Genomic DNA, 18,137 nt, shown 5'->3' on the forward strand with positions numbered 1-18,137 from the left:
TGACCCACCTCAAGATCCAGAGTAAACCAATGGAGGCCAACATGAGTAGACTTGACTCTTTAACCTTGTTGACATATGTAATAATTAAGTTATTGTTGACATATGTAATAAGTTACTTCGCATGGCAAAGGTGAAAGACATGCCCTGATCAATTCATCTTGCTCCCAGAGCAAGGGAGAGCTTTTGTACTGGGAATCATAGAAGCTCCACTGAAGCTTCCCTATGTTATTTTCTTCAGGGATTTGGCTTCCTCTGGAGGTTTCAAACTTACATTCTTCCACCAGGTCAAGAATTTCTGAAACTAATAGAAGATAATCAGAAGACAAAATTTCTCACCTGGTAAGACTTCATAAATATCTTCTTCTGTCTCCTTTGTGGGCTCTTTTAGCCCCAGACTCCCAGGCAAGATGACAGGTCTGCATTGGGAACCGGAATTTGGGGCATCAAAACCATCGATATCATCATACGTCTCTTCCTCTTCCTCCTCTTCCTCCTCCTCTTCACATGGAATGGTTAAGGAGCTCAGATCTGCCAGGGCAGAGATGAGAATGAATCCAGATGGGGAGAAAAAAGGAAAGAATAAGGCAGGGAAGGGAAGAGGGAGAAGGAGGCGGAGGGATGAGAATAAGATATGTCAAAAGAAAATGAAACGCTGGGTTAAGTGCTGTTATTTCTAATGTGGGCCTTGGTGCCAGGAAATCTACAGGAAAGGCCAGACTAGCACTGTGTCAGGTTTAAACCATCAACATAAATCCTTCCTTGCAATAAAACTTGATCAGGATGAAGCAGCTCTGAAAAGTAGGAGTGTGCGAATGAGCACAAGAGGCGAAGGGTTGAGAAGAAGGTGGAAGAGGAAATGCCAGCACCCCGTGCACTGTTCCCTGAGTAGAGAAAGGGCAGGGGGATGGCCTGTGGCTCCCCAGGGTGTGCAGAGCCCTGGGAGCGATGGTGGCTCCCGGAGGGTAGCCGAGCTGTCAGAAGCTCGTCACCCCCATGATCTCACTGCAGAATGTCAGACAAGTTTGTTCGTAAAGAGAAAAACGGGCAAGAGTGGAAGAAGGGAAAGTGAGATACAGAAAAATATAACAGTTGTGCGAGACCAAATGGAATGGCTGAGCCACGGGGTTACCATGTCATTCTGTAACTGTGCAGTCTGGCTGACCTCAAAGTGGGTCACTGCAGAGAGGATGTTGAGACATTACAGCACTGGGCAGCACAGGGCAGGAGAGGGAGATTGGTTTTTTATTTTAATGGGGAACTGGGAAGGTTCGCTCTCGGATGTCTAGTACAGAAGGCTCTCTGAAACCCTGCTGAGGGGTCTCTGCAGGATGGGGGAGTGCAGTCAGGGTACTCTGGGGAAGGAATGGATGGAGAGACATCCGATGTTCATTTCAAAACACAATAAAACTGTTTGGCTTGATTAGGCATTTAATAAAGATTTTGCAACAATTTTCATCGGAATTCTGGTGCCACCTCATATGAGGAAGGGATCAAAGACACATTTGTGGCTTAAACCATATGTTATTATTTTGTTTGTTTTAAAATAAAATGGAATGAATAATTTCTTCAATGTGGGATTCTGAACGTACCACAGGGTACAGCTCAATAAAGCTGCTTTGAGTTTTATTGAGGTTTACACACTTAGGGGTATATTACACGCATAAATCCAAGGCACCTAGATGAGAGTGTACCCTGTAGTCTTGCCGTCAATGTTCATGTTTGCCTAGCTCCAGTCTATTATACGTGACGCTCTTGGTAGATGCAATAGTTTGTTTTTGTGATAGCAAAGGCATAAACTGAGTAAAATAGGCAATTCTTGTAATTAAAGCTCTGGTGCTTCCTTCTTTTTATCCACAATAAAATCTTATAGCAGAATTAAAAAAAAAAAAAAAAACGGAGACGAAAAGACTTGGTGTTTTTAGGCTGGTGTGCTTCTCCCTAGGTCTTGGGCCATGTACAACGTTGGCGTTTCTGCCTTTCTGCAGCGGCAGGGTCCTGCCACGAGGGTCTATCCTGGGTTATCTGATGCCAAGTGACGGACTCAGGTTGGCTGTTTCTACCTGTCAGGCCACTCCCAGATAAGCCTTCCTGGGCCACTCTCACTGCTGTGCCTGCAGGCTGGCCAGCAGAGGGTACTCTAAGAGCAGTCATTTAACATCTTCAGGCAGGACTCTTCCCATCCCAAAGCAAGGGACATTTTATTGTGGTTTGGGTAAGAACAGTTTGCTTTTAATGTCCATGTTGATGAAGGCCACCTTGACAAGTATAGATTTCTACTTCCTGCTAAGTTTCAAACGAGAAGATTTGGGACCTAAATTGCATCTAGGTGACTTTACATTTGATATCATGAATTTGTTTTCCAGAACATAAGGGGTTGTGAGGCACCGAATGGAGCTGAGCTGGTTTTCAGAAGTTCCTTTTCTAGTGATTACGAATACTACAGAGGTCATCTCCAGGTTGATGATTTCTTTATCTTATGATTCATACATGGTACTATTTGTTGTTATAATATAAGGGATGGTAGAAGGGAGAATGAACAGAAAAGAAAATACAGATTGAAGACTGTGGATTATATTTATGCAATATAACTTCAACTGCAAATCCACTTAAGTGTTGTTTCTGTAATAAGGATACTTACCCTTTAATAAGAAACTGATTTGATTCACCCAGTCTCTGGCTTCAGCTGGATTAGCAGCTGTAAACTAGAGAAAAATTAGTGAATTAATTTATTACCTTCATGAATTCATAAAATTTCCATGAATCCTAGAGGGAGGTTCAAAGAGAAGAGCCTGTGAGTCAAGTTGCAGAGTCAGGCTGAAAGCTGAGGATTCTCTGTCTGCTTAATATTTAGAAAAAAGATCGAAATCTTACTCAAAGTGATATTTCCCTTCATCTGTATACCCAATGTTGACTACTATTTGAGTCCAGACCTTCACATTCACATGCATTCATTCGATTATCCATGCATTCATCAGGCATTTTTTTGAGAAAAGGTTACAAAAAAAAAAAAAAAAAAGCAAACCCAAACTCCTGACTTTAAAGAACAGTGTATCAGTTATGGAGACAAGATACACACTTGAGATGGGAACCCACGAAGGGTGCATCTGAGAACAGTCGGATGCTGAGAGAGCACAGGAGCACTTGCCTGGAGTAAAGCCAGGGAAGCTGGTGCAAGTAATACTGTTTTGGTCGGATTTTAAAAGAGTTGGTGGAAACTGCCTGGTGGAGGGAACCATGTTCAGGAGATTAGGAATGAGACCACTGTGTATGGGGGAAGGTAGGCAGATCAACTTGACTGGAGAACAGTAACAGGTGATTTGGGAATGTTGCCAGTCTGGGAGGAGTTGGTGAAGGGGCTCTGAGTACTAGGTGCTCAGACTTAAAATGTAGGCAAGAGCAAACCACTGTAAATTCTAGCAAAAGGTGTGGGAGATTCTTTCAAGAGTTGTGGGGAGTAGGGATTAGAAAAGGGAGATACTGGAGACAGGAGACCAGCTAGAAGGCTGTTTCACAAGTCCTCTGGGGGAAGTGGTTGGGACAACTATTGTGATGGCGGTGGGAATAAGTAAGAAGGGGACGATCCAAAGGATATTGTAGGGGAAGAATCCACGGACCATGATAATGATTTGGATTCAATGGGCCAAAGAAAAGAAGAAGTAAACAAACTCTACATTCTGATTCACAAAACAAGCCAGTCAAGCACCAAGCCTTAGCATTTTTTTATTTTAAATGAATCAACTTGAAATGACTGTTCCTGAAAAACATTTTTATTATCTGGCCATTAGGGTAAGATAAAGATATGTGCCGTATAAGAAACCTAGTTCCTGCTTAATGCTTATTAATAGACATTGTCATTCTTGATTTCTTAAAAACTCATTTCCATAAGAAATGTCTAAGGAAATTGATTTAGACTTGTCATATAAATTTTTATCTGGAGGAGGCACCATCAATACTGAATAATAAAAATAACTTAGATACATGCCCAGTGCATACATCTGTTAGGTATATATCTATGAAGGACTCTCTAGAAAAGTTTAGTTTAAATAAAAAAAAACTTTTTTTGAAATTCCATATTGAAGACCTGCTTGTTTTATCAAAACGAGGTTTAAGATACTATAGAAACATAAAAGGATGAGTACTGAGAAGCATTTGAAGAGTCAAAGGTTACTCAAGTGGTTAATATTAACCTTAGCATGTCTTTTCTCTTTTTCATAAGTTAGCTAAAAATTTTCCAAATTGTTTTAGTAAAACTGTGACAAGAAAAAATGACCAACAAGCAGGAAATAATATTTGTTTGTATATATATATTTATACACACACACGTAAAAATATATTTTCGGAGAAAATCATGACATTCCCATAGTCAGAATTTTTAAAAATTGCTTTAGTTAATAAATGCCTTACTTATTATATTACCTACTATATTGTGTCAAAATGTATAAAAATGAACACAGTGAAGAATAAGCCTTTCCCACCCCAACCCAGGTACTCTAGTCCCTCTAGTTATCACTGTTACTACTCACTAATCATCGTCACCAATGTCTTGGGAGTCCTTCCAGAGATATACAATGCTTCTACACACAGGAAAATTATTTTGGATAGCAAGATGAATATGGGAAAGTAACTTATTTTTCATTCTACAGTCAGATTTTTCTTTTTCTGGGTTTCATGGAAGGAAGTAAAGATAGTTAAAAAAAATAAAGAGAATGGGAATTGAAGGTGTGAAATCAGACATGTTGAATAAGGAATTGGATTGTGTGCTCCAATAGACAAGACTCTCACCTATGGAGTGAGACTGGGACGGGGGGGTGGTGAGGGGCGGAAGCCAACCAAAGGCAGTATCTGGGATGAGAGTGACAAGAGAGAGGAGGAAGGAGGGCATCACATAGCAAAGGTGAAGACATGTCAAGAAAGAAGGTCCTGGTAAGAAGTGAGCAGGTAACAGAGAAAGGATGGAACCCAGCATAGCACCCCCAGCTCACATGCCGCGTGGAACAGAACTCCAACACAAATGAGGATCATCATCTCCTCGGCTCATCCTACCTCATAGCTGCGCCTATCCTGGGAGGTCAGTTCAAAGCAGGACTCTTTCTTGGAATCTTTTCGCAGGTAGGGGGCCATCCGTACACTGTAGCCCTTAATGAGAAAGGTCCCTTTGGGCTGCTTGCCTGCAAGACAGGAAGGCTCCCTGTATCCCCAGAGAGATGCAACCACCGAGGGAAGGCATCTTCTCTGGAATGTAAAATAAAAGCACGGAAACAGCTGTTACATCCCTGAGGAAACACAACAGTCAAGGAAAGGTTATTAAGGAAGCTTAAGAAGAGGCTACTGTGACGGCAAGGCAGAGATCACTGCCAAGCTAGGGAAATGCAACATGAAAGGTTATTTTGCCAAAAGAGTACAACAGAGACAGAGAATTTATTAGAATGTTAAGAGATCTATAATAACAGAAGGAAGGAATTATTACAGCAGGGAGAGTGTGGCTGTAAACGTGAGGCTCTTGAAGGCTATTAGAGAACTGTAGCATATTATCATCAGGGCCGGCAGAGCTCACATTTGAGGGGAGGGACAGCAGTGTGGGAGGTGTGATGAGTTCCCGGGATCTCTTCCTCTGCCCTATGTAGCATTTGGGCTAGACTGCTCTCCCCCTCCTGCTGGCCAGGTCGGAATTGGTGCTAGAGGGAGAATAATTAAATCGCAGTATTTTATCCCCCTTCCCAGAGGTCAAATTGGGAAGTAGTAGAGTACTGTTAATTATCATTGGGCAATGAAGAAGGAAGAACAGGATTAAGGAAAGGCAAGGAGAGACCACTCTGTCTGTCGCTCCTTTTTTTTTTTTTAAAGATTTTATTTATTTATTTGACAGAGAGAGACACAGTGAGAGAGGGAACACAAGCAGGGGCAGTGGGAGAGGGAGAAGCAGGCTTCCCGCCGAGCAGGGAGCCCGATGCGGGGCTCGATCCCAGGACCCTGGGATCATGACCTGAGCCGAAGGCAGACGCTTAACAACTGAGCCACCCAGGCGCCCCCCCTTTTTTTTTTTAATAAACTATTAGGAATGGGAAAAGAGGATCTTGTTTCCAATGATTTTGTGTCCTCCTGGTGTGGTTCAGGCAGAACATACAGAAGAGTGGAACCACAGTGTCTGGGTGATGATTTGTGTCCTGTATCATGTGCAATGGATTGTTTAATACATGCTTTTTGAGGATGATGATGATAAGGTGGCAGTGGGATGACAGTATTAGGAAAAGAAAAGAGAAAGACTCTATCCTTACCTGGTTGAGCTAAAAGAAATACACAAACACTCTATACTTGCTAAGAAAAATGTCTTGGGCACAATAAGAAGTAACTGGCAAGAAGGGAGCCATGCAACAGTGCTTTTTGACACCAGAATCTTTTTTGTTAAAGTATCTCTCCTTGTTCTAACTGGCCACTAAAATGTTTTGTTGTTTCTTTGGTCACCAGGTTTTATTTCACCCTGACGGCAAAATGGTCCATAAAAGTCTCCACGTCTCTCCCTCTCCCACTCTCTCACCTTGAGTATAGAGGATTCTGAATGATTGAACACGATACCTGGCTTTATGTTCAGATATGCCAAATACTTATTTAATGCAAGGGAAATGAAGAACATTTTTACAATGATGTAAATGTTATATGAGTTTGAAGGTTTAAAATAAGAAAATAGTACCTGGCTGGCTTGTACACCTAGAATTCAGGGAAGAAATTGTGGTTGCTGGGCTGGAGAGTGGTCTGGGGGTTGGACGGAAGCTGGGGATGGTTTTGAGCTATGCGGCTATGATTGCCAAGTAGTGCTTCACACTTCACCCCTACATGGGAAAGTCTCCGAGGAATATAAGAGGGTGAACCCAAGATGAAGTCAGTGATACCTGTGGTAGGCAGAAAAGCAGGGTGAGCCAACTGCCTTAAAGCCCAAGGGCAAATCTTAAGGATCCCAAGTCATTTAGCAAAGCTGCAGTTCTTTCTGCTATCTTAATACCAAAGGTATGGGAAGTCCAAAGGCAATTGGGTAGATATTTGATTATTCCCTGGGACTGGATATCTAGGCATTGGGAGATGCATAATCCTGGGAAGGAAGGAAGAGGGGAGAAACAGGGAATGACTGGAAGGAAAATGAAGGTTTTACTCGGAATAACTGGCCTCTGTGCCAGTTGGGAAAGCCCCCACAAGAATTGATGTGTTGCTTTTTTAATTTCTCTCTTGCTTCATAGAATTATTCCTGGGGCTAGTTAGAGTCTGCAGGAGGGTGTCCCCTCTTTGAAAGTTTGTGTTCACTTACAATGATAATTTTTAACTTGTATTTAGTTGTAGCTACCTCCAACCTGTGCTTATATCCTGTTCCTTCTCATGAACTTAGCGACACTGTTAAGCATGGATGGGAGGTCTTCTAGGGATCGCATATGAGTGTTGTGCTTGATTGACTCAGTGGTGGCTCATTAAGAAGCTGCCTCTGGCCTGAGTCAACACTTCACTGCTGCTGCCATCTGGCTGGAGGGTGTCTCTTGGGCACAGCAACCATTTGGGTCTCAACACTCCATGACTCTAGGGATGTCCACTGGACTACTTCCCAGTAAGCAGTGAGATAAAGTTGAGAGCATATTCTTAGAGAGTTTGGACCCAAGGGTTCTATCTCTGGGCTGTTGGTAAGCTGTTCAAATCCTTCTCAGATTTTTTCTCAATATTTTAACTATATTATTAACATCTATAAAGAGTTTGAGATTCTTGGGATGCCTGGGTGGCTCAGTTGGTTAAACATCTGCCTTCGGCTCAGGTCATGGTCCCACAGTCCTGGGATTGAGCCCCGCATTGGGCTCCCTGCTTGGTGGGAAGCCTGCTTCTCCCTCTCCCACTCCCCCTGCTTGTGTTCCCTCTCTCGCTGTGTCTCTCTCTCTGTCAATTAAATAAATAAATAAAACCTTAAAAAAAAAAAAAGAGTTTGAGGTTCTTAAAAAAAAATGCCAAAGTGTTCAACCTTGATATTATGTTATTAGTCATAATAAAAGATAACTTTTTAACATTTTATTTATTTTTTATTTTTTTTTTAAAGATTTTATTTATTTATTAGACAGAGAGATAGCGAGAGCAGGAACACAAGCAGGGAGAGTAGGAGTGGGAGAGGGAGAAGCAGGCTTCCTACCGAGCAGGGAGCCCGATGTGGGACTCGATCCCAGGACCCTGGGATCATGACCTGAGCCGAAGGCAGATGCTTAACGACTGAGCCACCCAGGCGCCCCTAACATTTTATTTTTTTAAAGATTTATTTATTTGAGAGATTTATATGATCTAAAGAGTTTATTTGAGAGAGAGTGAGCACGTGCGTCCACGTGAATAGGGGGAGGGGCAGAGGGAGAGAACCTTCAAGCAGACTCCCCGCTGAGTGCAGAACCCCACCTGGGGTTTTGATCCCATGACCCATGAGACCATGACCCCTGAGATCATGATCTGAGCTGAAGCCAAGAGTTGGACGCTTAACTGACTGAGCCATCTAGGCGCCCCAAAGATAACCTTTTGATATGCTGACCACACGATCCTAGTGTTTAAAGGGGAAATAATTTCTAAATTGGCATCTGAGTTTTTGGGGATGGGCGAGGTATTACTTACCCAAGTCTCTTTCTTTCCCAAGCATGTCCCTTTATGGGTGTTAGTTAAAGACTGCTATCTTGAGATCTAAGTGCTTGAGAATTTACGAAGTGCTTGCATCCAGGAGGGAGATGCTGCTGTGCAAATGAAGAACACTTACTTTTCTCATTAGCATAGTAGTAGAAGAGGCCTCTGCTGACCACACACCATCGCTTCTGCCACTCTGATCCAAAGAAACTATGATCTAAACGGAAGAGCGGTAAGGGACATATATTCAGGTAGCTACAACCACTGACGAGTCTGTAAAGTCCAACACACAGTCCAGTGTGTTATTATTTCCTAGGTTAATGGACTGTAAACTCCTCCCTTTCACTCCCACAGGCTATCCCATATTGACTCAGAGTCCAGAGGGCTCGCTCAGTTAAAGGTCCAAATTCTAAACAGGGTTTGCCTGTTCTGGCCCTCACGGCAGTCCCACTATCTATCTTCCTTTATGGCTCTCGGGTTCTAATCTCATCCAGTACTTTTCAAATTCTCTGTGATACTTTCATGTGGTGCCTTTTAGCAAACCTAGCTGATGCTCCAGGCCACAGGCATGAGAAAGGCTTTCATTGTACTAAGGCAATTTGCCTTTTGAGTGTTAAACCTGGGACCCTGGGCTTAGTTAGGGTAGCAGTATCTATTTTAATCCAGTGAGTGATAGGTCGAGAGTCGGGCTCCTCTGAATTGTGAAACTGGGTTGCTTCACACAGGATGTAAAATTACACTTTGGCAACATAGTTTTACTCTACAGGAGCATACTGAGAGATGAGAACAAGAATATCATCACTCATTCATTCAACAAGTATTTTTATTAAGCACCTGTTGTGTACCAGGTGAACAAAGCAGAACGGGTTCCTATGCTGATGAAGCTCACAATCGGCTGAAGATTTTGGGGCATCTCTCTTCAGCCTATGCACAAACATCAGACTTCTTTTCCTCTCCCACCTTCCTTTTGGCCTTCCCCCTCCTGAGCACAGAACTGGGCATAGAAAAAGCACCTGCTATGTTAGCCCTCTTTTTCCTCATTTCCCTTCCCTTCCTGGAATGTTCTGAGACCTGTGGGTCTGGTCAGTACCTTTGCTTTTCTTCTCCAAGTATCCTTGCTTGATGATGTTATCAAGTTCTTGAGCTCCTCTTATGATGTCTTCCACTCCTAAAAGGAAAAACAGCAGAATGCTCTGTTAAAACCTGACAGAATTTTCATTTATTTAGGTTCCTTTAGATATTCCACATTAATGAAGGGGGTGCAGAAGGGCAGCTGCTTAAACACAGCACAAAATAAAACAATTTTTATATGATTGGGGGGAAAGGGTAAATTTTCTCTTCCTAATTATATCTAATGCTAAAATCACTTATAATGATCGAAACCTACATTAGTTTGTGCAAGAGGAAGTAGCCTAAAATATGTATGGATTGGCAAGAAAAGGACTCTAGAGAATTAAGAATTTGCTGTGGATTATAAGCTCCAAATTGGATAATCCACATCGAGATAATCAAAAGTCAAATGAATAGCTACCAGCAGAAAGAAGCTTAATGAGTGATAGAGTTCACCATGAATGCAGCCACCTCCGTGAGAGCAATAAACACACACTCACTCTTAAAACAACAACAACAACAACAACAAAACAGAAAGCCACCTTGTGAACATAAATTTTATTAAGTTTGCACAAAGAAGGGCTATGCAGGCTGAACTGGCAGTAAGTGCCACATCCTGGTTTTGTCCAAGTATGGAAAAGAGTCTAAGAAGGGTTGAAGCCTTTACCAAGAGAAGACTCTGGAACTGACATCGGCCTTTAAACATATGCTGCTGGGGCGCCTGGGTGGCTCAGTCGGTTAAGCATCTGTCTTCGGCTCAGGTCGTGATCTCAGGGTCCTGGGATGGAGCCCCGTGTCGGGCTCCCTGCTGAGCAGGGGAGTCTGCTTCTCCTTCTCCCTCTGCCCCTGCTCCTATACTCTCTCTCTCTCATTCTGTCTCTCAAACAAATAAATAAAATCTTAAAAAAATAAACGTATGCTGCTCACATCCTTGACTTTCAATTAGCCTCGTTAGGTACAAATTTATTGAGAAGTCAAGATCCTGATCCATCTTTCACTACTGGGGTTTATACTTATTTCACAGAAGTGAGGGGAAAGGGACAAAAGAGAAGGAATTGACTCCTCAAAAATTAAAATGAAACAAGAACAGCAACAATAAAAAACTTTAAAAAATACAAGTCCATATTTCTTTTTTTAAAGTTTATTTTTTTTTTTAGTAATCTCTATACCCAACATGGGGCTCAAACTCATGACCCCGAGATCAAGAGTTGCGTGCTCTTCCGACAGAGCCAGCCAGGTGCCCCCAAGTCCATATTTCTTTCTTTCTTTTTTTTTTTTTTTTTAAAGATTTTATTTATTTATTTGACAGAGAGAGATAGCGAGAGGGAACACAAGCAGGGGGAGTGGGAGAGGGAGAAGCAGGCTTCCCGCGGAGCAGGGAGCCCGATGCGGGGCTCGATCCCAGGACCCTGAGATCATGACCTGAGCCGAAGGCAGATGCTTAACGACTGAGCCACCCAGGCACCCCCATATTTCTTAATTAGGAGAAATAAAGGGAGTGGCCTGGCAGAATCCTACTGTTTGTTCTTTTTAGTCTCCAAAACCAAAGCTCTTTAGGTTTCCCTTAATAGATTTAGAAATCAAAACAAAATACAAACCAAATTAAGGCACAACCCCATATGAATCAACTGGGTCACCTATACAATATCTTGAGACTTTTGGGTGAAATAATTGTTTTTTCAATTTTTCAATTTTTTTTTTTTTTTTTTTAATCTACAACTAACACTCAGGGGTGGCTACGAGCTGGCACTTACTTCTTGTTTAAAATATTTCTTGTTTAAAAATAACATTTTCAGACAGTTTAAAATGCAACTAAGATTTTACCTTTTGCTTCTAAGCAGTTTCAAACTTAGTTTTAAACATAGAGATCCAAAGAGTTTTTCTTTTTTCGTGTGTCAAAGTGCCTGATTCTTTCTATTTGTCCTTATTGCCAACTTCCTTGTTCATGGACTATTTTCACTTGTGTGCTCTACAGTTAGCAAACTCTGTGGCTGCTATAAATCCTCCCAGATGGGTCTCAGGGTGCACACATGAGATGAACAGCAGCAAAGGGAAGTTCATTTGTCTAGGATCCTTTCATTTCTCCCACCCCTCTGAAAATTCTAATACCTCTCTGAAAATGCTCTCCAAGAAAACAGAAACTGAGCCACTGAGGGTGGAGTGGCTGGGTCGAGGACCCGGCATGGCTCAGAAGGAAGACCCTTTGCAGGAGACCCCATCCTCTCTGCAGCACTGTCAAAAATTGCTCCTAGAGGCCTAAAAATTAAATGAAAGACAGAGGGGATGAGAAAAACAGGATCTCCTAAGCTTGGAGGACCCATCCCTTCTTCCAGTTTTTTTTTTTTTTTTTCTTTTCTTTTTCCTTTTTTAAGGTCTTGTTAAACTTAGAGACACAGCTTCTTGTTAAAGATGCCGAGAGTCTGAATCATAAAAGACATGTTAAACGTTCTATTAGAATTCAAACCTCCTTTTTTAATGCAAATCTAAATGCCATTTTATGGAACATCTATAATTATGAAAATGGGAAGACATTGCCTCGTGTGCAGGGAGAGTCTGTGAGTATGAATATTACATTAATGTGCCCACACCAGCTCACTGATCCTGCTGGCAGGAGCATAAAAAATGCTTGAGTGAAACTTTTATTTAGATGTTAAGACTCCAGGCCCCAGCGGGGTGACAGAGACAGTCCCTGCGAGTTGCCATCAGAGAGAGAGCTTGAATTGAATTACCCAGGGGGGAAGGAAGTAGTGATGAGCACTGCTTCGCTTATTTAATTTCATTTACTTTCAGTACATTATCAGCATGAGGCTTTTCTCTCCCCACCAACCGAAACCCAAGAATGCCACCACCAAGAAAACAAAGACACAATGCTGCAGAGATGTTTGAACTCTAAGTCATGAATTCTAGGAAACTAGGGTCAGCCCCGTCACCACCTTCTCTCCCGAGGAGTCACACTTAGTTTGCTAAAACTGGGCAGGGAATGAGTTGCTGAATTTTCTCTCTTGGTCATTCACCAACAGATTCTGAAGAGTACCAGAGCTAGAAATGCGGTATTTTAATGTGCTGCGTTTTTAGCAAGATGTGTTATGTTGCTTTCTTATTAGAAGGAATTGGTACTGATGAACTCTCTTGCCTGGTTTCCCTTAAGGGCAGTGGACAAAATGGGATGATAGGCGAAGTTTGAAATGGCTATGGAAAAAAATTAGGAAATCAAATCAAATCAATCTCGATTTCTAGTGATTGTCTCCTGTGTACAAGGCACTGTGTGGTGAGTATAACAACAGAATGGTTCTCAATGTATGTTGACGCCGAGCTCAATTTCATTAACTCCATGATCTATCAAAAAAATCCAGACAACCAAGATGGGAAGCCATTGTGACAATCAAGCTGTCTCTTCTTTCAGTGTCAGCTCAGTGTCCTACTGATCAAGAACCAGTGATCTTGAGGATGCACAACATTAGTCATGGTCCTGGGGTGATGAGGCAGGAGGAGTCTTGTATGCCTGAATCCGCACCTCCTGGCAAGTGAACAGATCTGCAGAGCTACTTCATGCCTAATAGAAAGTATGCAAATGCTTTGCAGGATGATAATAAAAATAGGAAGAAGCCACAAAGAATTGCATGAGTTGCTATTTTAAGTCAAAAACATTTATATTTAAGGATACAATTTTTTTTAAAAAAATCGAGGCTTTTTGTCCATTACCTGAAAAAAAGATATCACCATCTTAATGAAAAAACAGAAATGATTTAGATTTATTGGGAATAAATGGCCTTCTTGGATAAACCTAAGGATGTATCACATTGTATCAGCACAAAACAGAATTACATTCATGTCATAATCTCTCTCTACCATGGCACTTAACTAAATCTCCCAGAATAGCCCATATAAAGAAAAGATTCACTTAGCTGAAGGATGTGGGGCCATAAAGATAAGATCAGTAGAGAAGTGTTACCTAGAAGTGATGGCCACCCAACTTTCATGGCAGATGAAGATAAAAGAAATTCTCAGACATCCTTCTCTCCTCATCCAGGTCTTTAAACCCTTGTATCCCACCCATACCCAACTCTGCAGTAAAAAATGACAGAGTAGGATTCCATCTCTCAGCGCTAAACATGACTCCTCAGTCAGCTATGCACAGCAACAACAATGGGGACCCTTTAGAGTGTGATACATTTCCATAAAGGAGTCAATAAAAAAGACACGGGAGCTTATGTGAGTCACGGCCTATTTAATCAGCTGCGTTCTAGCCCACTGAGAAAAGAGAATTGGAGAAATCACTTGGCAACACCACAGCAGAAGGCGAACAGCACAAGAAGCCACACAATTTCACTGCAAAAAGGCTGCAGCCCCTGCAGAACCAACCAGGTGCCCATGAACTTTCATTATAGGCAGCAGGCTTGGTTTCTTGCTAAACCAAGCTGAAATGAAAATCAGTGATTTTTTAAAAAAAACATCTTTGTTCAACCCCCACCTGTCCCATAAACTGTGGATGTTTCCCATCCTCCCTTTTCCTTTCAATTCAAGTTCTTTTCAATTGTTTGGAAAAGGGACCAAACTCCAGCCTAGAGACTGACAGCTACCAGCGGTGAATTTCAGGCAGGGTGAAGTTTACCAGGTTCCTCCATTGAAGTACCTGTGACAAGAGCCCCAGGGCGCTGGGTGGATGAGGTTGGAGAAAATTTAGTATTTGAAGGCTGGGGGTGGTGAAGCGCCATCTGCAATTCCAATTCACTCATAGTTTGCTGGCATATGTGCCTTTGTAGAAAAGTGACAAACACACTTCACAATGCCTCAAACGTACACAGGGGAAAGGTTTTGCAGGGAGGGTTGGAGAAGGTAGTATTCTCCTGTCTGGTGGTCGCTGGTCCTAAATCTCCTTTGTATTTGGCTCCTGTGGCCTTCCTTAATAAGCTCCTTACAGTTTTTCCTTAGCTTCTTGTGTTTCTGGGTCATTTTTTGCTTTTTTCTCATTTTTCAGGACCCAGTCAGTAAGTGACAGTCAGTTTGAGGTGTCCAGCCTGCAGTGTTCAACTTCTGAGCATGATACTAACAGGGAAGTTGGTTTCAATGACTCTTCCTCTGTTAGTCTCTTGGGGACAGGCTTATATAATTCTCTAACTTCTGTGGTTCTACTTGATACCCACCTGAGTTTACACTTGTTCCTCCACTTTTCTGTCCTCTTGCTTCATTTATTAAGGAATTTACACCAACACATATAACACATGTAAGGTGAAAAATTCTAAATCATGAATAGTAATAGACTTAGGATCTGAAAGTTTCAGAGATATAGAGACCAATCGGACAGCGTTAATTTCGTGGAGGAATAAATCGGATATGAGATGAAAGAAAGGGGTGAACAGCACGGACTTGGTCAAATTCTTCAACAAGCTGTGACAGAAGAAGCCAGAAAACAAAACAGGGACAGCTGGAGCTAGACTGAGGAGGTCGGAAAAGGAAAGAAATCACACATCTGCAGTTGGCAAACCAGCACAGGAGACAATGTTCAGGAGATCTTGAGGGACTCTTTTTGGCCCTCCGACTTTTTAAAGTCTTTAAAAAATAAAAACCTTTTAATCTGGGTAACAGACCAGACATTTATACAAATGTGTAAACATTTGTGGAAGAAATCTTGTTATACTGAGGATAAAGAAAAATCATGAGAAATTCTAGGCCAATGAGAAGTACTAAGAAAAAAAGCAGAGAATTGATGAACAAAATAACATGAATACATTTTAATAAAAATGAAAAAAGGCTAATACATTTTTAATCTGCATTTTAAAAAGATTTATTTATTGATTTGATATATATATATGTACATATATATATAGAGAGAGAGAAAGAGGGAGAGAGAGAGACACCAAGAGTCAAGAGTCGGATGCTTAACGGACTGAGCTACCCAGGCTTCCCTTAATCTGCATTTTATAAAGCATGTTTACATCTTATTTGAGCTTCACAGCAGCCCTATGAAGTATGTGTTATTATCAGCTCCACTTTACCAACCAGGGCACTGAGGCTCAGTGAGATTGCCGAACTTACTGAAGGTTGCTCAGCTGGAACAGCCCATGCACTTTCCACCACCCTGAGTCTGAGTTGAGGAGACACACTCAGAAGTGGCTAAGGAAAGACGGTCTTCTCACCTCATGCTCCCACAAAAGGAGACCCATTTAAGTAGGGGGAAAGAAACAGACACAGCGTGTGGTTATTCTAGTAGTTGGGGTCAAAGAATTATTTTAAGATATTATATTTCTTATTTACTTTTTAATGTACTGGCTGACTAATCTGTGGAATTGCTTTCCAGGGCAGGTCTGTGTAAAGTCCGAGAAGTCAACAGATATACAGTACACTGCAAAAAAAAAAGAACATAGGAGAATGTGAGAAAAGGATACACAGGTAAAGAAAATGCAGGAGGAAGCAACCTGGAGCTCTCACAAATGGTGCTTGGTCACCAAGGTTTGGAAGATGTCTTCTGACACCAAGAGTGGTATCTAGAAGAATGAAGCCCTGCTCCAGTGTAGGGCTCATGCAGGAATCTTGAACGTGATTTGTTTACTCTTTAAGGAAGAGGACTTGGTTTAAAAAGAAAGAAGATTTTGGGGGCCCCTGGGTGGCTTAGTCGGTTAAGCATCTGACTCAGGTGGTGATCTTGGGGTCCTGAGATCGAACCCCGTGTCGGGCTCCACACTGAGTGTGGAGTCTGCTTGGGATTCTCTCTCTCCCTCTCCCCTCCCTACCCTTGCTCACACTCTGTCTCTCTCTCTCAAAAAAGAATAAAAGAAAGAAAGATTTTTAAGCCAAATATCCAAAATTGGTTTCTTTTCACAAAACATTCCATCAATAATGCCAAGTTACAAGGTAACATACAGAAACCATGAATATTCATGGAGCATAAAGAACCTTGTTCCTACAAAGAGGCACCACACTAATCGTCTAAGAGGCCTGTGGTCTTAGTGGATGCTCCTCTCCCACATCTTCACTTTCAGTGGAATTTTACTTGTAAGAAGTGGAAGTATTAGGGCGCCTCGGTGGCTCAGTTGGTTAAGCGACTGCCTTCGGCTCAGGTCATGATCCTGGAGTCCCGGGATCGAGTCCCGCATCTCGAGAAGCAGGGAGTCTGCTTCTCCCTCTGACCCTCTTCCCTCTCGTGCTGTCTCTCATTCTCTCTCTCAAATAAAAATAAATAAAATCTTAAAAAAAAAAAAAAAAGGAAGTGGAAGTATTAGAAAAAAGCCCTTCCAACTTCAACACACTATTTCTAGCATTTAAGTAAATGGTAATAATAATCAGCAGCATCTTCTAGGTGTAAACATTTCACTTTAAAGAATGACTAACTCAATATAATAATCCACTGATTCTCAATCATGGCATCATGACACATTGGTGTTTTTGATCAATTAAAGGTGTTCATCTGAAGGGCAGAGATTTTGAATAATTTACTTTTATTTATTTATTTATTTTTAAAGATTTTATTTATTTATTTGAGAGAGAGAATGAGATAGAGAGAGAGAGCATGAGAGGGGGGAGGGTCAGAGAGAGAAGCAGACTCCCTGCTGAACAGGGAGCCCGATGTGGGACTCGATCCCGGGACTCCAGGATCATGACCTGAGCCGAAGGCAGTCGCTTAACTGACTGAGCCACCCAGGCGCTCCAATAATTTACTTTTAGAATAAGAATGAAGTCAAAGTTTTTCTTAATAATACCATTCGTCTGCATTCTGATATGCTTTCTTAAGGGAAAAAGTCAATGAAAAATAATTTATAGCATATCTTAGTTATGCTACAGTCTATGGTACTAAACACATCAGATGCACTATTATAATTGTGGCAATCAAGAATTTCCCCAGTGCTGAAATCCAAATCAAAACCTCAATGAGATACCACCTCACACCAGTCAGAATGGCTAAAATTAACAAGTCAGGAAAAGACAGATGTTGGTGGGGATGCGTAGAAAGGGGAACCCTCCTACCCTGTTGGTGGGAATGCAAGCTGGTGCAACCACTCTGGAAAACAGTATGGAGGTTCCTCAAAAAGTTGAGAATAGAGCTACCATACGATCCAGCAATTGCACTACTGGGTATTTACCCCAAAGATACAAATGTAGGGATCTGAAGGGGTACGTGCACCCCGATGTTTATAGCAGCAATGTTCACAATAGCCAAACTGTGGAAAGAGCCAAGATGTCCATCAACAGATGAATGGATAAAGAAGATATGGTATATATATACAATGGAATATTATGCAGCCATCAAAAGAAATGAGATCTTGCCATTTGCAACAACCTTCTACCGGTCTACCATACTTTGGCCAGAAATCATTTTTCTGAAACATAGGATGGAACTGGAGGGTGTTATGCTGAGCGAAATAAGTCAATCAGAGAAAGACATGTATCATATGACCTCACTGATA

At 41.7% G+C, this 18,137-nt stretch overlaps 1 protein-coding gene across 1 annotated transcript in view; it reads right to left on the bottom strand.

Moving 5' to 3' along the window:
• SKAP1 (src kinase associated phosphoprotein 1) overlaps positions 1 to 18,137 on the bottom strand; it is a 270,909-nt gene that overhangs the window by 38,640 nt on the left and 214,132 nt on the right. Inside the window, exons 5-9 of the mRNA XM_032429037.1 lie at positions 9,716 to 9,793; positions 8,759 to 8,842; positions 5,044 to 5,168; positions 2,639 to 2,702; positions 337 to 528 (exon numbers count right to left, since the gene is read on the bottom strand). Coding sequence (XP_032284928.1) covers positions 337 to 528; positions 2,639 to 2,702; positions 5,044 to 5,168; positions 8,759 to 8,842; positions 9,716 to 9,793 — 543 coding nt within the window. The remainder of the gene's footprint in view (positions 1 to 336; positions 529 to 2,638; positions 2,703 to 5,043; positions 5,169 to 8,758; positions 8,843 to 9,715; positions 9,794 to 18,137) is intronic.

The sequence above is a fragment of the Phoca vitulina genome, unplaced genomic scaffold (assembly GCF_004348235.1).
Source record: "Phoca vitulina isolate PV1807 unplaced genomic scaffold, GSC_HSeal_1.0 scaffold40, whole genome shotgun sequence".
Taxonomy (NCBI): Eukaryota; Metazoa; Chordata; class Mammalia; order Carnivora; family Phocidae; genus Phoca; species Phoca vitulina.